The 21842-nt window shown below is 56.1% G+C and overlaps 2 protein-coding genes across 2 annotated transcripts; one reads left to right on the top strand and one right to left on the bottom strand.

The window, feature by feature from the left end:
• Positions 1–788: 788 nt before the first annotated feature.
• SNUPN (snurportin 1) lies at positions 789–10851 on the bottom strand. Its single transcript, XM_058846730.1, has 8 exons — positions 9755–10851; positions 9107–9263; positions 8193–8297; positions 7999–8095; positions 7038–7135; positions 6672–6749; positions 5513–5593; positions 789–1828 (listed from the first exon to the last, which is right to left on the bottom strand). Exons 1-8 carry the CDS (start codon positions 9904–9906, stop codon positions 1502–1504), a joined length of 1095 nt encoding a protein of 364 aa, XP_058702713.1. The 5' UTR covers positions 9907–10851; the 3' UTR covers positions 789–1501.
• Positions 10852–10951: 100 nt separating this feature from the next.
• On the top strand, positions 10952–15367 carry SNX33 (sorting nexin 33). Its single transcript, XM_058846726.1, has 2 exons — positions 10952–12537; positions 14478–15367. The coding sequence occupies exons 1-2, from the start codon at positions 11097–11099 to the stop codon at positions 14729–14731; spliced, it is 1695 nt and encodes a 564-aa protein (XP_058702709.1). The 5' UTR covers positions 10952–11096; the 3' UTR covers positions 14732–15367.
• The last annotated feature ends 6475 nt before the right edge of the window (positions 15368–21842 follow it).

The raw sequence follows: 21842 nt of genomic DNA, 5'->3' as shown, positions 1-21842 counted from the left end.
GGAAGGAAAGGCGTGCTGACAGGAGGCTGAATGTGGTCTCCTGCTCAGTGCTCTCCCTGCAGATATCTGCCAGCCAAGGAGCCTGAAGGTGGGACCCTTTGAGGGATGGGGAGGTTAAGGCAGCCCAGGTGCTCATCCTCTTTCCCTGGGCCAGCTGCTTCACATGCTAAAAAAATAATACTGAAAACAATAAATTTATTGAAAGAGACAGCTCCGAACACTGTGGGGCCAGGATTCCCCTTTCCCTGCTGGGGAAGGGGAGCAGAGGGCAGCCCCCTCCCACAGCCAGGCCAGTTCCTGCTGCCCACTGGTATCATCAGTAGTGGCTGCACAGCCAGATGGTCACACACAGAAACCCGGCTTTTCTGGGAAAAACACAGGCTGCAAGGGCAGCCTACAAGTGCACCCCTATCTGCAGGTGGCCATCCCCACTCTCAGCATCTCCTTTGGGGCATTTCCATAGAGAGCTGGGAGAAGGGTCCCAAACACTGCCTTGAGCTTGATGTTTCATCTCTCTCCTTTTCATCCCCCTCTGGAAACCAACCTGGGGACAGTGAGAACAATCATTTCATCCCCCTAAAACCAGGCAGGGGGAGCAGCTGGTGCTTAAAAAGTGGGATTGGGCTGGGATAAGACAGGACAAAAAACTGAAGTACCTCGATGTGCAGAGAATTAAACCCACACAAGCGTTTCCTCTGCTCCAGTCAGCACTGGAACCAATTTTTCAGTCCCTATTTGGGAGGCACAGCACGCATCCACCCTTAGGTAGCAGGAAGACGCTCAAGAATTTGTCTTTCTGAGAAACCTTTTATTTGGCACGATCAATGGTAGCGTTTTTCAGAGCAAACCCATTCCTTCCTCCCCCCACTGAGAAAAGCCTCGAGGAGAAAGAGGCTTCTGCTGTGCGTGCACCGCACAAAACCCTGTTCCGAGGCAGGTCCTGCTGCAACGCAAGGAAATTTAGATTTTCCCAAGAAGGTGTGGGTGTGGAAAGTCCAGCCTTTGGATTTACAGCAGCTCACTGCAAACTTGTTGTTAGTAACAACTTTCATTGAAAAGGCCTCAGAAGACAGCTGGATCAAAGGCTGACAAGCCCCGATTTCCAGGGCTGGGAAGGTGGGGCTGCTGCAAGGGTCACAAGCAGCAGCTGCACCTCAGAGGTCCAAGCACTGTTCCTATGCTGGAGTTTTGCCAAGATTCTAACAGAAACAGGGTCAGGAGCTGAACTGTATCCCTGTGCTATGGGGACAGATCATTTCCCAACTGCTTTAGCGAAGAACCAGACAATCCTGTTAAGGCCTCACAGAAGTCTTGGCAAAAAGTATGTAATAACAACAAATAAAAAGAATCCAGCAACACCTGAGGCAAGATATTCCACTGTCATCCCCTTTAACAAAGCCATCCTATCATCATTACTCTGCCCCCTCTCAGTAACACGAGGCACAGTGAGAAGCAGGGAGCCTTTTCCCTGCTCCCTGCCCAACTGGCCTGTCCCAGCAGTTTAACTCTCCATCTGGCTCACTGCTCCATCCCGGGCCTCTGGACACGTTTCTGGCTGAGGGGTGGACAAGTGTTCCAGCTCGTAGTGTCCGTTCCTCTCAGCCGCCTCGCAAGGGTGGCCCTTTTCCTCCGCCAGCTTTTTACTCCTCTTGCTCTCGATGATCTGCTGGAGCTGCCGCCCGGCGTAGTCCGGCTTGGCTGTGAGCACGGTGGCGGGCACGGTGAGCCCCAGGATCTCAGGGACCATGTAGGGCCGGAGCCAGCCCACCAGCGGGGTGCTGCCAGGGGTGTAGTGGGTTTGTTTGTGGTAGAAAAGCAGCCCGTCGACCTGTGGGCAGGACAGAGAATGAATGAAAGGGCAGAGCTGAGGCTCCTGCAGGTGAATGACCAGGCACCAGACAATGGCTCTGCTCTCTGTTTGCTGGCCAAAACCACCAGCTGGATCATTTTTCCTCAAGCAGTGCAATAAATAGCGGATGGGAAAGAAGAAACCTGCAGAGCTCCTGCCCTGAAAGATCAGCGGCTCCCAGATGGCTTTAAATTGTCAAAGGCAAATGAGTCCAGTCTGGTGTCAGCACAGAGCAATGTCCTCTGGATGCTTTCATCCCATTCTGCAGAAAAGCCAGAGAGTTTCTGAATAAGGCAGCCCACTTTACTGGATTAGGGTTATTTTAAATAATACATTTGGAAAGTAATTAGCCCGAGTGTGTGACGCCAAGGAGCCCCGATTCATAACAGCTCTTTCAACTGGCTTATGCCAAAAAATTTCTTAATGTTTCCCAGGAGAGAGCTTCTCTTAGCAATCAGTGACAGTTAAGGGTACTCAGGACTTTAAAGGTTTAGGCCCTAACTCTTGTGCTACTATTTCCACACTCTGCAGTGCTGCAGCTGGCTGACATTTTCCCCACTTCCCCACCGTGCTCAGGGATTCTCATCCCCCCTCTTCCCACACTTCCCAGGGGTGTGCTCTGTGAGGCTGGATCCTGCTGTCAGGCTGAGTAATGCTGGAGGTGGTGCTCCTCTTAGCTCAGCTTCACAAGCTCTTAAAAGGCCATTTGGCTATAAGGAAAAGTGGCTGAGTGGGCAGAAGAGGGGAGAACAAGAGCCTACTTCAGGAGGAACTGTTCTCAGGCCCCTCCCTGATCCTACAGCCCCCAGAATAGAAACACTGGCTGAGCACCAAGCAGCATATATCCACTTCTACTACACAGATGCTAACCTCTGGCAGAGAGGGTAAAACTTCTGGCAATATTCTGTCCAAAATTTTCAGTCACTGTTAACATCTCGCAAAATAATCACAGAAAAAGGGGGATTTCTGTGCTAGGAAAATGTAAAACCAGAACAGTAAACATCATGATGAGCTTGTGCAACCCCTCTGGATATATAAAGCGAGAAGCTTTTCCCCCACCCTGCCTCCCAGGAAGAATCAGATTCTGCAGCACTACAGCATATCCAGCCCATTCCTGCGGATGCATAGCACTTGATGAGCAATGGGGATTCTCTGGCACCCACAGGAATGTTCTGGTAAAGATCAGAGCCTGGAAAGGCCTTCCAGATCACTCCAAATACCTTCCCCAAGCTAGAGAATTCAAAGGAGTTCAGCCTGGTGGAGTTAGGTCATGTTCTCCATTGCCTGATTTAAGTGACTCCTATATTCCTTCTCTTTTATTTAATTTGTTGGCTGGGTCCCTACCCTGAGTCACCACAGTGACAGTGGCCACATCAGAACAAGGACTGACACTGTCCCTAAATGACCGAACCTGAGGAGAGACTGGCCTGGCAGGAGTTAACATTCCACAGCCATGTTTTCCAGATTTTAGGTGCTTAACAGTCCTCCCGTTCCTAAACATCAGGGTTTCTCAGAGGCTTTGGCTCCCCTGCCTCTATGGAAAGCATGGTTTTACTCAGATCTGTGAGAAAGACAGTAGCTCTTAAGATCCACTCCAAAAACCACTTGAGATTCAGAGCCAGTCAACTGATCCAAAGTCTCCTGAATTCTGGGGAATAAGAGCCCACTGGATAGAGTGGATCAGGCATCAGCTCCGAGGTTACAGATTAACCCTGAAGACCTGGATCTAAAAGCACTGACCTCCTCTGTGGCCACCACACACATAGGATCCCTGTCAGGCTCAACAGATGCTGGGTCCAGACCTAAGACCACCTCTGTTACCCTTCATCCATAGTCAGGATGTATTTTGCCTCCTGTAAAGTTTATTCTGCTCTATGCCCATGGTAGAAGGTGTTCTTAGGGATTTTTGGGCTCCCTCTTGTGGCACACCGCAGAGACCCACAGCTCCCTTCTTCCTGGAAAAAGCACCAAGGTTCCTGTGCTCTTGGGGCTGCTCTGGGCCAACCTACACCACGCTTTGCTTCTTGGGGTCACACCCTGATATAGCAGAGGGCCTGGAGGGGGCAAATCACTGCTGGATTACACAGCTGGAGTCTGTTCAGCTCCATCTCCTGCTCCACAGTTTTGCAACAGCCTCTTCTGTAGCATACAAGTTTGCTGCTCTGACTGCAGCGGGTAAATGCTCCTCAGCTTTACCTCATGGGAGTAGATGCCTCAGGAAAGAATGAAGACTTTACGTGGGAAAACCAGGAATGACTGTTTTTACAGAGGCACTCAGAGCATTTATTATTGAGCAAGCCAGCTGTAAGAAAGCTGGGAAGCCCCTTCAATCCATGTTCAGAGCAGGGTCTGGCAAAACCAGCAAGGGGTTGGGACTTTCCAACTTGTTCTGATGACTGTCCTGGCTTTCACAAGCAGAAAGCAAAGCCAGCCCTCACAGCCAAGTTAGTGGTCTTAACTTAAACCTACACTATTTTAATGGCTAACTCGGGACTGGAGAGCATGAGAGACACTGTCACATCAATGTGGCTTTTGGCTTCTTGTGGGACAAGAAATCTCTGTGGAAGTTGTTCCTGACATAGGGCTGAGACTGGGCATTCCCAGAAACAGCTTGCAGCCACTGGAGGAGCTTCTGGCTCACAGATGTTGTCACTGTCACTGGGTTGGAATGCCACTGCCTCCTCCATCCCCTTCCCTTGCAGTGACAAGTCAGCCAGGGCAGGCAAAAGCAGCCAGAGCTGATTCCACAAGGGTCTGCAACTCACTGCTCACAACCACATGGAACAGAGCTGGGTGGCACATGGATTTTCCTGTTCTGCCCTTCCCCAAAGGGCAGAACAGCACAGCAGCTGTGTCAGGGGAAGTTTAGAGTGGATATTAGGAAAAGGTTTTTCTCCCAGACGGTGGTCGGGCAGTGGAATAGGCTCCCCAAAGCAGTCATGAGCCCCGAGGCTGCCTTTGGACAACACTCTCAGGCCAATCTCAACAATCTCAGGTGGGATTCTTGATGCAGGGCCAGAGCTGGACTTTGATGCTACTAGCAGGTCCCTTTCCACTTAATCTTGTATGATTCTACTTTTAGAGCTGATGAAGCAAACACAGGTGTCCTGCTCAGTCACTTCTGTCACAGCCAACTGTCCCCAGCTCCAGTACACCTCAGGCACCCATCATGAACCCCCCAGAAACCATTGGGAACTTACCACCACCCTTCTTCTTCCTCCCCAAAAAACAGCCAGGTGCCTTGTTGAGAGAACCAGCGCCATGCAGGGCAGTGGTCAGTACCAGTTTTGGCCCTAAAAAGGTCAGCTGTCCATTACACTGCTATGTGAACCTGAGTTGTGCTGCTTCTGGAAGCAGCCTGAGTGTCCTCTCATCCCAAAAGGCTCTTTCAGGCACAGCCAACTGCAGCAAGGGCAGCACAAACTCAGGGAGTGCCATGGTTTAACTCTTGCCCATTTGTGTGGTTGAATGAGGTTGGTGACAAGGCAACAGATCAAACACAGGCATAAAGGCATCCATCCCACATACAGGAAACAGCAACTTGGCAAACTTTCTGCAGCCTCAGGAGAGCAAATTCCCAAAGAGAGGAGATACACCTCTCTCCCAGTACTGGCAGAGCTGTTGCTAAGGCTGGGGTCCAGGCTCCCACCTGTGTGTTCTCACCTCAAAGGGAAAGTCTGTAGCCAGCAGCTCACACAGGCTGTCCGAGGAGCAGGGGAAGTTCTGCAGGCCCACAAATTTGTACTGAAAGAGTAAGAGAGGGTTAGAAGAGGCAACTTTCTGGTCTACAGGAGAACAAGCTGGTGAATCCAGCGCTGGTGTGCAGGCAGCTAAGAAGGAAGGATTCCTCTGGTGCAGGATCTGGCATAAGAGGGAAAGGGTGAGGAACAGCTCCCATGTACTCCTGATACCTTTTTTTCCCAAGCACCTAAGACTGCAGGAAGGACTTTTCAGGATACCTGACCCAGAATTGCTCTTCTAACCAAAATAGAAAATGATGACCTCCGGGCAGGATGCAAAGCAGACAGATGTCTGCTCCAGGCTGCTGGCTCAGCCAAGCAAATCTTTCCACCCAGGAAATGAAAGCTGAAACGAACCCCCCCTTCATTAGGTAGTTATCTTCTGGATATTCCTGTTGGGAGTCAGGACAGGATGTTCTCTGAACACAGACACCCTCACTGCAGTCAGCCCAATTCATCACTGAGATGCTCAGCTCACAGGAGCTGCTCTGCTTGGCCGTGTCTGAGCAGACAAATCTCTCGTGTCTGTGCCCAAAAATCACGTTCCCTGCTGCAGTGGGCTCTAGGTCTGACCCCCATGTGTAAGTCTTCAAAGACAACTTTTTATTCTGGCTCAGCAAGGACTCTGGGTGGCAAGCCAGCATTCATCCTGACAACTTCAATGATCAGTTTAAACAGCGGGAAGGCTTAAAGCTTTACAAACCCACAAGACTGCAAGAATAAACCCCATTGTAGTCAGGCTGCCAACCAATGCTGCTCCTGAAGAAACCACACTGTTTTCCATTCCATTACAAGGGGAAGCTAAAAACAGCATGGAAGTTAGCTGATACCCTGCAGGGTGATCTCCCTCAGCACTTTGGATGGGGGGATAAAACCCCACTGAACTCATTTACAATATGCAGTGGTTCTATTTACATCCTGACCATGGCATCCCATTTCATAAGAGCTACACTTTGAAGCCTGATCTGTGAGGGGAAAGGAAGAACAGGAAAAAAAGCTTCCACTTGTGAAAGAAACTGCTGAAGCCTGCTGAACAGGAGAGCTTCCTCCCCCAGCCTTCTCCTGAGTACAAAAGGACTTACCGGATTAATCCTGCTTTTCTCTCCCAGCCCTTCCTCCTCTTGGATTTTTGAGGAGAGCCAGAAGAATCTGAAGTCAGTCTGTGAAAGGAGCCAGAGTTAGTGACCATTCACCACTCATCACCTGACAGCATCTGCTGAGTGTCTCTCTTCTTCTGCACTCACCTGGGAGATTTACAAACTCAACTTCATTTGCAGAGACCCCAAACCCTGCTGCTCCCCCCAGAACATGTACACAGTTATCCAGCAGCCCTAAAGCTGTAAAGATGCTGGTGCTTAGGAGAAATACCCACCTTTTGCAGAGTGAGCTACATGCAGTGCTGGAGCAAAGCAGCTCAGGAAATACCAGGGAGGGCAGGGACTCAGTACCTGGCAGTCATAAACAGGGTGTCCTCTCCAGCACATCACGTCCAGGATATAGTAGGTCTGCTTGGCCTCGTTGTAGATGCAGTCCAGGATGCTGTACACTGCACACACAAACACAGGGAGCTCCAGACCTGCTCCAAACACTGTCCAACCCAGCTGGCAAATACCAGGTCCCAGCTCTCCAACATGAATCCTGCCCTGATGCGAGACTGCAGCGTGCAGAGGGATCCCCTTCTGCTAACAGAAACTGCAACCACAGAAGGCCTTGAGCTTGAGGAGTCCCACAGGGCTGCAAAGGGTCCAGTCAGAGGCACAAGAAGTAAGGGCATGTTTCAGAAAATGGCATTTGCCAGACAATAAGCCTCTCTTTGTGGGGCAAAAAAAATTAGTTCCAAGAGGTATTAAGGAAGTTGACACCATACAAAGGTCTCTGTTAGAGGACAGAGAGGTTGTCAGGGTTTAAGAGTGTCAGTCAAACAGGGAGCTTATTAAAAGATGTGGCAGGACATAGGACAATGGTTTTAAACTGGAAAAGGGCAATTTTAGATTAGATGTTAGGAAGAAATTCTTTCCTGTGAAGGTGCTGAGTCCCTGGCGCAAGTTGCCCAGAGCAGCTGTGGCTGCCCCATCCCTGGAAGTGTCCAAAGCTTGGAGCAACCTGGTTTAGAGGGAGGTTCCCTGTCCTTGGCAGAACAGTGGAACAAGATGAGCTTTAAGGTCTCTTCCAACCCAAACTATTGGGGGATTCTATGTGCTTATCTAGCATAAAGGCATCTGATATTGTTCCCATCTAGTTATCTCCAGAGATACAGAAACAGGCCTGAAGCTGACCACCCCTAGCACAAAAAAGGGGCACAGCTGTGGGACTTGGGGGAGCTGCAGGAACAACATTGGGCCTGTCAGCACACACAAACTCCCAGGCACTTCCCCTCTCTCTATCCCAAATGCCTCCTCACACCTGTACCTTTGTCACTGGTTGAGTTGTGCCGGTTTCCCCCTGGCAGCAGGGATGGGAACCTGTTGACGCAGAAGCCACTCTTGGTGTAAGCTGCTGTTGTGCCCTGTGAGGAAAAAAAAGAGAAAAAACCCAGTCAAGCCAGTTTTACGTTGGCTGTGAATGGGTACAGGTCCTTTAGCAGCTGGTGGAAGCCCACTTACCCTGGAGGCCACAACAAGAGCCCTTTTCCCGACGGGACACACCACCACAAGCCACTCCTGCTCCAGATCTGAGGGGACATCTACCAGCCACTCTGACAGCATCAGCTACGGAGAGTCCAGGGAGAAGAACCAGTCAGTAACAACTCTCTTGAAGTTATGGACACCAACAGCTCAAGGGTAAAGCAAGGAGGTTTTGACTTTGCTTTGACAGCTACACTGGGTACTTTAGAGGCAGTTGGCACTGCTTGTCACCCACCAAAGGGCTTCTTCCTCCCCTCTAATGAAGTCTAACCTGCCTAACACACTCTTCCCCAAGTCCTTCTCTTGCTTCCCCGCTGCTGACTGAGCTTCAGACTACAGCACAGGGCTCACAGCCCTTGTTTGGGCAGCCCACACCTTGGTCCCCACTCCAACACTTTATTTTTAAAAACATAGCAGGGATTAGAGATTTCAAAATGTTAGGAGTAAAGAGCCTGGACAAGTTAACCTCTTCAGAGGTTGCCTAAGTGGCTGTGTGTTATCTAGGACCAATACAGCACCCAGGCTGATGAAACCCAGCTGAGTTTGCCCTTCTTTCCTTTCCAAACACAGGGAAAAAGAGAAATCTTTAGCTGAATATTGCCTAACAGGTTACTCATGCTTCTAGCTGAGCTGAAATCTCCTAAAGTGGAGAACACGGCAATGCAGAGGCTGGAATCAGTGACCTTCTAGGTCTTTTCCAACCTAAGTGATTCTAAAGCACATCCCATCTCCATGTGTTCTCCATTTGAACTTAGAGTGTTCTGGAGGTGAACTAAGCACAGTTTCTCTGTGAGCACCAAGCCAGGCCGGACACACTCCTCTCAGCCCCCAAATGGCCACCACCGGGGCCTCAAACCACCGCACACCCCTGCCCCATGAGGATGGCTCCTCACCTGATTGGCGTAGCGCTTGGGCAGCTTTTTGCCAGCATCCACGTCCATTGCCTCTTCCTCCGCATCTTCCCCTTCTCTGTCCTCGTCCTCGCTCTCCACCCCTGCCCAGTCGTCCTCCGCCAGCCTTCTGGCATGGTTCACATAGTCCAGCCGCCTCCTGGGGTCGAGGAAACAACCCGCCGGGCAGGCAGGTCACTCACAGCGCGCACAGCCCGGCCCGCTCCCCACAGGCAGCCCCGGCCTGGCCCGCTCCCCACAGGCAGCTCCGGGCCGCTCCCCACAGGCAGCCCAGCCCCGGGCCGCTCCCCACAGGCAGCCCCGGGCCGCTCCCCACAGGCAGCCCAGCCCCGGGCCGCTCCCCACAGGCAGCCCAGCCCCGGCCCGCTCCCCACAGGCAGCCCAGCCCCGGGCCGCTCCCCACAGGCAGCCCAGCCCCGGGCCGCTCCCCACAGGCAGCCCAGCCCCGGCCCGCTCCCCACAGGCAGCCCCGGCCCGCTCCCCACAGGCAGCCCAGCCCCGGCCCGCTCCCCACAGGCAGGTTCCCCCGGCCCGCTCCCCACAGGCACCCCAGCCCGGCCCGCTCCCCACAGGCAGCCCCGGGCCGGCGTAACGCGCCCCGCTCTCCCGTCCGCCCGCTGCGGCGCTCACTCTCTCTGGATGCGGAGCAGGCGCTGCCGGCGCTCGGCCTGCCCGGGGCCGCCGCGGGGTTTGTAGGCGGCCAGCCGGGGGTGCGGCGCGGCCGGGCTGCAGGGCCCCGCCAGCCCCACGCCCGCAGCCAGCGCCGCGCTCAGCTCCTCCATGGCAACCCCGCGGCCGCCGCGCTTCCGCCCGCGCCGCTCCCCCGGCCGCAGCGCCACTGCGCGGCGCGGAGGCCCCGCGCCCCCACAGCCCGCTCGTCCCGTGCCTCAGTTTCCCTCGGGCACCGGGACGGGGCGCTGCGGGCCGGGACCGGGCACGGGCGAGGGGGACACCCCGGCAGGGACGCGGGAGCGGCCGCAGCCCCCGCGGGCGGGGATTCGTGCCCCCGGGGCCGGCTGCCTGCAGAGGGCAGCGTGCGGCTGGCCGGGCCGGGCCGGGCCGGGCCGGGCCGCTCCCCGCCGCGGACCGGGCGGCGGAGCGGGGAGCGCGGCGCTGCCCTGCGTCACGGGAGGCTGGCGGCCGGCTCCGCCACCCCTTCGGCAACGGGAGCAGCCCCGGCAGCGGCAGCGGAACAGCCCCGGCACTACCCCGCCATAGCCAGTGGCAACGGGACCGGCCCCGACACCGACACGGGCACCACCGCCGGCGCCGCCTCCGTCCTGCGTGAGATTTACGGATTTCGGGGAAAAACCAAACGGCGCCAACCATCAGGAAAGTCGGCCCGGGAAGGAATTGCAAAATCCCGGGATCGCCGGGAGGTTGGGCAGGGTTTGGGGTCGTTCCCGGCGCTCTCTCAGCCCCCACCGACGGGAAATTTAGGGTGGTTTATTCACAGGAGCCCCGAGAAAAATCGCTGTGGATTTATTTCCTCGTTGGCAGCCAGGGGTTTTCCTCCCGGAGAGTGAAACCTCGGGATCAGCCTCCCAGAGAGATAAACCCTGCGTGGACATGGCAGAGCCCGGCTTTTGGGCCGGCCGGGACTCACATCCCGGAGGAGCCAGGGGAACGCCGCTCGCTTGACTGGCAATCTTGTTTTTATCCAGGGAATGTCGTTTTTAAACGGGGAATGTTTTTTTTAACCGGGGCGCCGGGATCGGAGGGGTCACTTGGACATTGGGACATTGGCGTCGCCTCGTAAGGGATTTCTTCTTCTTTTTCTTTTTTTTTTTTTTTTTTTTTTTTTTTTTTTTTTGTTATTTTCCTGGGAAAGCGGCCAAGCCATTTCCCACAGCGCGTGGTGGTGATCCCGGAGCCGCGGAGCCCGCGGTATTGCCGGGGGTGGGGGGGCTGTTTTGGCCGGGGGGGATTGCGTTCCGCTGGCTCCCCCCCTCTTCCCGACCCGGGACCGGCCATGGCGTTGAAAGCCAGAGCGCTTTACAACTTCCAGAGCGAAAACAAAGAGGAAATCAGCATCCAGGAGAACGAGGAGCTCGTCATCTTCAGCGAGAACTCCCTGGACGGGTGGTTACAGGGCCAAAACAGCCGTGGGGAGACCGGCCTCTTCCCTGCTTCCTACGTCGAGATCCTCCGCTCCCGCTCGGGCTCCAACTACACGGACTATTCCAGCAGCCCTGTCGGTTCCCCGGGGCACGATTCCTCCTTGTACTCAGCATCCCCCAACCCTGGCATCTCCTACCAGGGCAGTTTTGAGGATGATGATGATGATGATTGGGATGACTGGGACGATGCGTGCACGGTGGTGGAGGAGCCCCGGAGCGCGCCGGGCACCAACGGGCACCCCTCGCCCAGCCTTCAGTACCCAGCGGCCTATGGCCACCCCCAGCACGCCGGGTACCGGCCCAAGCCAGTGCTGGAGAGGCAGGACAGCATGAGCTCCTCCAAGAGGGGCAGTGTGGTGGGGAGAAACCTCAACCGCTTCTCCTGCTTCGTCCGCTCTGGGGTGGAAGCCTTCATCCTGGGCGACGTGCCCCTGATGTCCAAGATCGCTGAGACCTACTGCATCGAGATGGGCTCCAGAGGCCCCCAATGGAGGGCCAACCCCCACCCGTTCATCTGCTCCGTGGAGGACCCCACCAAGCAAACCAAGTTCAAGGGCATCAAGAGCTACATCTCCTACAAGCTGACCCCCAGCAACATCAACTCGCCCGTGTACCGGCGGTACAAGCACTTCGACTGGCTCTACAACCGCCTTCTGCACAAGTTCACGGTGATCTCGGTGCCCCACCTGCCCGAGAAGCAGGCCACTGGCCGCTTCGAGGAGGACTTCATCGAGAAGCGCAAGCGGCGGCTGATCCTCTGGATGGAGCACATGACCAGCCACCCTGTCCTCTCCCAGTACGAGGGCTTCCAGCACTTCCTCTGCTGCCGCGACGAGAAGCAGTGGAAGCTGGGCAAACGCCGGGCAGAGAAGGATGAGATGGTGGGCGCCAGCTTCCTCCTCACCATCCAGATTCCCACGGAGCACCAGGACCTGCAGGATGTGGAAGACCGCGTGGATGCCTTCAAGGCCTTCAGTAAGAAGATGGACGACAGCGTCATGCAGCTGACCAACGTGGCGTCGGAGCTGGTGCGCAAGCACGTCGGGGGCTTCCGGAAGGAGTTCCAGAAGCTGGGCAATGCCTTCCAAGCCATCAGCCACTCGTTCCACATGGACCCTCCCTACAGCTTGGATGCCCTCAACAATGCCATCTCCCACACGGGCAAGACGTACGAGACTGTGGGGGAGATGTTCGCTGAGCAGCCCAAGAATGACCTGTTCCTCATGCTGGACACTCTCTCCTTGTATCAAGGGCTCCTCTCCAACTTCCCAGACATCATCCACCTGCAGAAAGGTAAGGTGGCATTCTCCCCAGGAATGGCCCCATGTGAGTGGGAATGGTGTGGCAAGTGGGATGAGGAAATCCTCTGTTGGGTCACGAAGGGAATGGGGAATGAGGGTGGGAGTGGGAACCACTGCCTGTGCCTCTCAGGGAGGCAGTGTGGTCCCTGCTAGCACAGCCCTCCAGTCACCCCAGCCTGGGAGAGTCTGCTAGGGCTGTGGGCTCCAGAGTCTGTCCCAGTGATGCTGTGGACTCCATAACTGCTGCTGGTGCTACACAAAGCACTGGCTGGGAGGGTCATCATGGATGTCACTTCCCCCCAGACCATGCACAGGAGCCAGCACTGCTGCTGTTGGCTCTGGGGTGACCTGCCTGGCACCTCTTGTGCATCCCCACCCACTGCCACTTGTCCCTCCTCATCCTCCCTTCCTGCCAAGGCAGTGGATGGGTGGCCAGCAGGGATACCAGAGCTTGCTCCCCCAGGGCTGGGACATGGCCAGACACGGCCTTGGCTTGGCCAGAGGGGCCAAGGGGGCTGTGCAGGGCAGTGGGATAGAGGACACACAGCCTCTGGGGGCAGCCAGGGTCGCACTTTTCAGGAGCATGTCCCTGCACCTCCAAGCCCAGCAGGAAGAGGTTAGCACCCCCAGGGCATCAGAGCTCCCCATGTCCCATTCTTCCCGGCTCCCTGGATTTGGTGGGATCAGAGGTGGGGAGAAGTGTCTGCTGTTCTCTCCCTGGGGCAGGCAGCAGGCAGGGAGGAGCTCAGTGTCCTTTTGCACCCAGGCAGCCACCAGTGTGGGGCCAAAGTCCATACACTCCTCCCCGCCCAGCTCCCCGCAGCAGGGAGGGGACACCCACACCAGTGTCCCCAGAGTCTGGAGGAGAGGTTTTCCCCAGAAAAGGAGGTTTTCCAGAGGTTTTCCCAGGTTTTCTTCCAGCCAGGGCTCTCTGAGTCCAAGAATGCAGGGATGTCTGTGCATCACTCCACATCCCTGGGGGAGGCTGGGAAGGTAAAGGGGGCCCGGGAGGATTCAGTCCTGCCCAGGCATCTTCCTTGCCTTTCCTCTGAGTGTTGTTTACCCATGGAGAGGGGCTGGATCCCGTCCGGAAGCGAGGCCGCGTGGGCAGAGCGGAAGGCAGGATTTGGCCTCCAAACTTTGCTTCTTCCTTCTCCTCCTCCTCTCCTCTGGGAGCAGGGCTGGCGCAGCGGGAGCACTGTAACCCCGGGTCTGGTGCTCCTGGCAAGGGGCAGTGAGAAGGGAAAAAAGCCCAGCGCGGGCCAGATCCTGTTTTTAGTTTTTTAGCCTCTGTACTAATGAGGGGGAGGAATGCAGGGCTGGATCCAGGCAGGATTCTTTCGAAACCGAGCTGTAAAAACACATGGAAGGAGAGAGAAAAACTGGTGTCAGAGCATCAGCTGCCTCTGAGAGATGCTTTCCCAGCCGAGCTCCAGACACCACCACATGCCCTTGTGACATCCTGGTTCACTGCTTCCTGGGGCTGGGGTCTCCCAGGGCTGCTCCTGACTCCCATTCATGGAATGGCATGGAATATTTGGAGGGCAGGCTTGGCTGGGATGCTTGGCTGTGCTAGCACTGCCCCACGTCAGCTTGGCGCCCCAAGCCTCGAGTCACAGCACTCCAGGAGCCCAGACCCCCAGCTATACATGAGGCTGACTGCCCAGGGATGGGATGGGAAAAGAGCTGGAGATGCCAGAGTCCAGAGGGAAAATGCTCCTGGTCTTTGCCTGCCTGGAGGAGAGGGATGGATTTGACAGGCAAGGGGAGATGCAGGCAGATCCCACCCTTCCATGGGGCAGGTCTGTGCCTCTGCTTTGGGGCCAGGCCAGCGCCCCGGCACGGGGGAGGCGATGGGATCGAGCGGGGCTGCCCAGGGAAGGGGGCCCGAGGGTCGCACGGATCCCCTGACGCTGCTCCCTGCCTCGCCAGGCGCCTTCGCCAAGGTGAAGGAGAGCCAGCGGATGAGCGACGAGGGCAGGATGGACCAGGAGGAGGCGGACGGGATCCGCAAGCGCTGCCGCGTGGTGGGCTTCGCCCTGCAGGCCGAGATGAACCACTTCCACGAGCGGCGCGTGGCCGACTTCAAGAGGATGATGCAGTCCTACCTGAGGCAGCAGATCGTCTTCTACCAGCGCGTCAGCCAGCAGCTGGAGAAGACGCTGCGCATGTACGACAACCTCTAACGCCTCCTCCCGCTCTGCCTGCAGCCCCTCGGGCCTCCTGTGTCCAGGACAGGCTGAGAATGGATGGGAACTCATCACGCTAGTGACCAAATGACTCGGGGCTTTCTTCCCCCTTCCCAGGCTGGCAGGAAAGGGCTCACCCACGGACTGGCTGTGCCACCTCTCTCTTTCCCTGGGGACCTCCCACCCTGCCACGGGTCTGGCAGGAGCAAGGGGGGGTCACAAGAGGGACAGATGTGGAGGTAACGGTGCTGGGGTCTCTGCCCAGGGATTTTTAGCTTTCTGAAAACCCACTCTCCTGGAGCAGGGGTGGGTGAATCCCAGCCCATGGGGAGAAGAAATCCAAGTGGTCGACATTTTGCACACTAAAAGCTTTTCTGATGGAAAAAAAAAAAGGAGAAGAAAAGAGATCTTTATTTGGAAGAGATTTTTTTGTTTGTCATGAGATATTTTCAATATTTTCCATTTTTCTGCAGTGTTTTTACCGATCAGTTTTTAACTAGATGCACAGAAGCAAAGAGAAATCTCTTTCTCAAGTATGGCTGCTGACTGGGAAAAGGGAGAAAAAAGGAAAAAAAAGGGAAAAAAAAAAATAGCCCCACAGCTTTTTCAATAAAATCATTGGTAGAAAAAACACCCACCTCCTTCCCAGAGATGTCTGTGGAAAACAGAGCTGCTCCAGGATCCTGGGGAAGGCTCTGCCTGAGCATCCCCTGGCTTCCTGCCAGCTTTGAACATCCCTGTGCTGTGGGGGAAATGACCCCAGGAGGGGTTCCCACAGCAACCCCCCTCCTGCTCTCTGAACATTTGCCCACCAAGGGGCGAATCCTGCCCCATTCTGCCCTGGCCAGGACACTGTGCCGCTGCCTGGGAGACTGCAGGGCTGGCACGGGGGCCTTGTTTTTGAAGGGAAATGGCTGGGATAAATCACAGCGAGGAAAGTTAGGGCTGTCTTGGCCTGGCTCCAGGGATAAAATTAGCCCCGGCATGCAGGCCAGCGGGGTATTGTTAAACTAACAGCGACGCTGGGAATGCTGTGGGCTGCGCTCCATCCTCCCGGAGCCCTCCCCAGCCCCAGGCTGCAGGGATGAGCACTCTGAGGTACAGCCTGGCACGGAGCCTCCATCCAGGCAGGACATGCTTCTTCCTGTATCCCACAGCCAGGACAGGCCCCTTCACCGTGGCCCCGTCCCAGCCTGGGTCCATCTCACACCAGTCCCACCCTTGCTGTGGCTCCTGCCGTGGCTCCGTCCTACTCCATTCCCAGCATGCTCTGGCACCATCCCACCCCAATCCCATCCCATCCCATTCCCACCCCAATCCCATCCCATCCCATTCCCACCCCAATCCCATCCCATTCCCATTCCCACCCCAATCCCATCCCATTCCCATTCCCATCCCATCCCATCCCATCCCATCCCATCCCATCCCATCCCATCCCATCCCATCCCATCCCATCCCATCCCATCCCATCCCAGCCCCATTCTACCACAGCTCCATTCTGGCCTGGTCACATCCTAGCCTGGCCCTGTTCCACTCTAGTCCCATCCAACCCAGGCTGCATCCTTCCATGGCACCATCCCACTCCATTCTCATTCCAGTCCTATCCCACTCTGATACCATCCTATCCCAACCCCTTCCTAGTGCGTTTCCATCTTACCCTGGCCGTGTTCTGCCTTGGCACTGTCTCGCCCTGGTCCCATCCTGCCCCAGCCCCATCCCATCCCGTCCTCATCCTAACCTGACCACATCCTTCCTCGGCACTGTCTCACCCCATTCCCTCCTCATCCCAGCCCCATCCCAGCTCAGCTGCCGTGGGAATGATGTCTAACCTTGTGCGAATCCTGCAGGAGTGCCGGGTCTCCAGCCCCGCTGGCCGTGCTCTGGGTGATCCTGGTGGCCTTGTCCCCATGTTGAGGCCAGAACATGTCCCTTCCCCCAGCCCTGCTCCCTCAGGAGCACAATGGGCACTGGGATTGAGCCTGCCACTGCTGTCCCCGGGCAGGCAGCCAGCCTCTGGCACTGCAAGCAGCCTCCAGGGCTGAGCCAACATGCCAGCTCCCCTGGACCTGGCTGGCAAGGGGATCCCCTGCCTGGGGTGTCCTGTGGCAGCTCAGTCCCTGGGATATCCTGAAGATGGGGTGTGCAGCTGGAGCAAGGAGATGTCCCAGCGTCCCAGGAGTTCATCCTCCATGTCCTGGAATGGGGGACAGGGATGGGCTAAGGTCCCTGTGGGCTGTGTGCCCCCCTTCAGAAGGCTGTGCCTCAGATTCCCCAAAGGTGGACCTGTGCTCTCTGTGGTCCTTCAGCATCCACAAAGGCTTCCCTGCACCACCATCCATCCCCTCTGTACCCTCATGTCTGGACCACACTCCCAGAACACAGCAAATCCATTGGTTAGAACCTGTATTCCATGAGCATTCCTGCCTTTTCCTTCTGCCACTTGGCAGCAGGCAGCTGGGCCTTCACTGTCCATGGCTGGGCATTTCAGAGCCTGCCTTGGCCAGATGTGGGGGCTGAGCATCCTGCCACTGCCCCCCACACCTCTGATAGCATCCTGCAAATGTGTTGGAGGATAGAACCATCTCCGAGCATTTTGGTGGCTGTCCTGGGGTGCAGGATGATGGTGGGGAGGACTCTGGGGATGTTCACAGTGCTTCAGGTGCCCCAGCAGTGTCTGTCACTGCCTTTGTTATCTGTGACACAGGCTGTTCCCTGCTCCCACAAGAGAAAAAAATCAGGGCATTGAGAGGAAGCACCGGGAACATGGAGCAGATCCATTTCCTCCTCCCACTTCCCAAGGCTGCTCCTGCGTGGGAAAGCCAAGGCTGAGGTAGGCCCTGTGTGAGTCCTGCCACTGTTGACAGCAGGGTTGGGAGGTGGCAGCAGTGGTGGTGGCTGAAGCATCCTCCCTGGAGAGCTCTGCAGCCAGCATCAGAGAGCCTCTGTTCCTGCTTGTGGCTTCCTGGAGCTCTTGTCTTGCATCTTCTCCTCTTTGGGCCTCCCTCCACCATGGGAAGAAAACCTGGCATCCTTGTTCTGAGCTCTGGGTTTGTGTGTGGGCCAGACTGTCATGCTGTAGGGACAACCTGTGTGTGTATCCTGAGCCCAGCAAGATGCTCCAGGGTGGGCAGAATCAGCTGGGGGCCCGCAGGGACCAGCCAAACAGCTGGAGGGTGAAGGATGGGAATGCTGGGACAAGCAGAGCCGCCGATCAGAGCCTTGCCAACCACAAGGATACACCCAGCAGTGCTCAGTAATTCGGGATCAGGCACCAAAGGAGCGCAGTGACCCAACCCAGCTCCTCCCATGCAAGGGGGAGCACAGGGTGCAGCTGCTGGCGGGGCGGCCAGGCAGGATGAGGCTTGCTGTGCACGCCACACTGCTGGCACACGCTGGCAAGGAGGGTGGAGAGGCACAGCTGCTAACGGGGAGCAGGGAGCACCCTGGGGGAGTGGGGACAAGTCTTGCCTGCCCATTAGGGTCAGCAGTAACTCGGGGGATGGAGCCAAGTGGGGTTTTGGAGTTTCACTGCCACCCCCAGCATGTCAGGAGATGGATGAGCGTGTGGCCGTGTTGAGGAGTGATTCTGGGCGGATGCACGTGGGAGGACACAGGCATGGATCAGGGCAGAGGGAGACAGCTCAGCCTGCCAGCTCCAATCTTTTAATTGCTGTGCTTCTCAAATATTTCCGAAGCATGACCCTGAGTTAGCTCCTCCAGGCAAGGATACGAGCACCAGCTGGTTCCTTTGGCTGTGGCTATAAATGCTCCCTCCTGCTCCCAGCCCAGGGAAATTATGGGGGATCAGCAGTGTCTGTTTCAGAGAATAAGATGGGAATCAGCTTTAATGGGGGTGTGTCAGCCTTCCAGGTTCCCCCTCCTAGGCACAGTCAGTGTGATGCTCAGGTCAGACCCTGTGCCAGCCTGGATTCGCTCTCTCTGGTCCCTGGGAAGGTGCTGAGCACAGGGAGGTAGGTCCTGCACTGCCAGGGAGCTGTGTCTCTGGGTGTGTTGTTTGTGCAGGAGGGGTGGGGAGCCCAGGCTCTGGGATGTGGTTATCCCTCCGTCATTGTCTGTCTGCCTTGGAGTTGCTGGGTGTGGAAACAGAGGTCAGGCTCGATTTGTCAGAAATTTAAATCGCAGCTGGGCTGGGGAACGATGGCAGGCATGGGGGATGCTTTCTGGTGTCCGGGTCCTCACCGCTCCACGCTTTCCCTAGGACCTGGGAATCACCTCTGGCCCTGCAGCATAAATCCGTGTGCTTTATCTCACGTGGGCGGGTTCCTGGGGCCAGCACTGTCCCTGTGTGGGTTTGTTTGAGGTGCTCCCAGGGTGATGTTCCAGCTCTTCCCCCGGGCTCCATCCCGTCCTGCCGGGCGTGCTGCCAGCTGAGCCTGCTCTGCAGGCTGTGGGCATGACTGGCCCAAATCAGACAGGCACGTAGCAGGGAGGGAGGGCTCCTGGCATCCCAGGGCACTGGGCTGGGCTTGGAGCCAAGTGGAGGTGCTGAGCCTCGTCACACTATGCAGCTGTAGTCAGCCTCGGGTCTGGCTCTGAGCTTTCCACATAGGACAGCTCCTAGGAGGACCTGACCCCCCCTTCACCTGCCTTGGTGTCCTCCTGCCCTCCCAGGAGACTGCTCCTCATCACCTGCCATCAGGCAGCATGACCTGTGCCCCCCGAGGGGATGCTGCTCCTGACTCCCAGTGAAGTCCAGAGCATCTCTTGGGGCTGGTGAGAGCTGCCAGGGGGGTTTTGGGATTAGGACATAGAGGCCAGAGCCATGGAACCAAGCCTTCCCATAACAGTGGGGCTCCCTGCTTAAGCACAGGGGGTTCCTGTGCTCACTGCCAGGAGAAATGTGGACAATGCTGTTCCAAGGTCCTGCAGCTGTTTTGGTCCAGAGCAGGGGGGGATTTTGGAGGTATGTGATGCTTACATGGGTCCCAGACTCCTGTGCTGGCCTGAAGCCGGGCTGGGAATAAAGTCGCACATTTGTTGAAGCCCTACATTTGCATGGCTAAAGCTTCCCAGAGGAGAGGGTGAGGGCGGGTTTCAAAACCCAAGGATCCAACCTGCCCTGGGTGGATTCTTTGTTTGCATTTGAATAGGTGCCTGGAAACTGGTTCATGTCACTGGAGCTGTGACAACCTCCCCTCCTGCTCCGTGTCCATCCCCACCTGGGAGCCCCAGTGCCTCCAGCTCCTGCTGAAACCTGACCTGGGCCCACACTGCTGTTGTTACCCAGGAGAGGTGCTGGATCCAGCCTGGCACAGGTGGGATGGCCGTGGGCTTATGGTCCCCTTCCTTCTTCCCGAGATCCTCTCCAAGGGCTCTGGGGACAGGCTGGGAGAACTGAGGGTGTTCACCTGGAGAGGAAAAGGCTCCAGGGAGATCTTAGAGCCCTTTCAAAGGCCAAAATGGGGTCCAAGAGACCTGGAGAGGGACTTTGGACAAGGGCCTGGAGTAACAGGACAGGGAGCGAATGGCTTCTCACTGACAGAGGGCAGGGATAGATGGAATATTGGGAAGAAATTGTTCCCTGTGAGGGTCATGAGGCCCTGCCACAGGGTGCCCAGAGAAGCTGTGGCTGCTCCATCCCTGGAAGTGTTCAGGTCAGGTTGAATGAGGCTTGGAGCAACCTGGGATAGTGGAAGATGTCCCTGCCCATGGCAGGGGGGTGGAACAAGATGACCTTTAAGACCCCTTCCAACCCAAATTCCATTATCTTCCCTGAACCTCTGCTAGCTTTATATCCAGCTTGGCAGGGAAGGGTGCCGGGGAAGGGCCTGGCCAGGAAACTTCTGAGATTGTTTGGGCTGTGTTTTGTGTTTCATGTCCAGGCAGGAGCCCACCTGGGCCCTCAGCCCTTCCTCAGGTGGATGAGTGGCAGTGGCAGCACTCTGATCCTGCAAACCCGGAATAACCCAATCCTTCAGTTTTGAGGATTTAAACCCTGCCAGCAGAGCTTGGCCCTGGAGAGCCGCTGTCCTCACTGCCGTTTTCCAGGTTACTGCCTGTCCTCCCCTGACCTCAGGAAGGGGATGTTTCCCAGCAGCAGGGATACAACCACAAGCCTTAAAAATAACCCGGTTTGCTTTCAGCGTTCCCTACAAAATAGGCCACGTTCCTTCTATTTAATCCCTGGGCACAAGGCAAGAATCACGGGGAAGGAAAACACAGCGATGCTTCCAGGGCAGCCCTTGGTGGATGGAGGTGGATGCAGCCCCCATCCCTCACTGGGGATATGTAAATAATGAAGATAATAAAAATATCAGTGAGATGGGGAGGTGCAGAGCTGTGATCTGGAGTCAATGGCAGAAGTTGTCCCAACCTTTGGGGAGCAGTACAGCCCTGGCAATCTCCCAGCTATGGCGTGGGCAGCTTGGTCACCCTGACCCCATTTCACAGAGGGGAGAGGGTGTAATTTGCCTCTGAGCAAAAGGAAACCTCATTTTTCCCACTAGATGAGGCAGGAAGAAGGTTTCGCAGGTGAGGAGCAGACATCCATCAACCTCCCCCTTGGACCAAACAGGCTCAGAGATGCCAAGTTTCCACCGTGCCCTGTCCTGTGGGATGTGGGGACATGAAGTGCCCATGAGATGTGCCAGCACCAGCTGAAGCAGGACAGGTGTGATTTGCTATTCAGAAAAGGTAAACCCATAAACACAGCCAGGAAAGCTGCTGGCATGATCCACACAAACATCCCATCTCTGCTGCAGCCTTGGAGTGGGACCACACAGAGTCGCTGTTTGGGAAGGGATCATGTGGTGGATTTTATCTTGGGTGAGAGGGGTGCAAGTGGTCCCCTGTGGTCCCTGGGGGCTCATGTCAGCTTCCCATCAGACATGTGTGAGCAGGATGTGCCCTGTGATGAGATTCCCAGCTGGAGCAGTGCAGGGTATTATTGTTGGGTCCCATCCTGAGCTCAGCGCTCAGTTTTTCCTCTGCCCTCCCTCAGACAGTTTCTATTTAAGTTTTTAAGACTCCAGGCTGGGGAAAATTTGAGCAAGAGCCCAGAATATGGTCCATTACCTCCAAATGTCGCTCAGCAGCTTAAAACAGGGCTGGCAAGGGACACAGCTTAGGAAAACAGTGATGCACCTAG

This window comes from Poecile atricapillus, chromosome 11 (genome assembly GCF_030490865.1).
Source record: "Poecile atricapillus isolate bPoeAtr1 chromosome 11, bPoeAtr1.hap1, whole genome shotgun sequence".
Classification (NCBI taxonomy): Eukaryota; Metazoa; Chordata; class Aves; order Passeriformes; family Paridae; genus Poecile; species Poecile atricapillus.
Note: the sequence above shows the minus strand (reverse complement) of the source record. Positions and strands in the feature narration are given on the sequence as shown.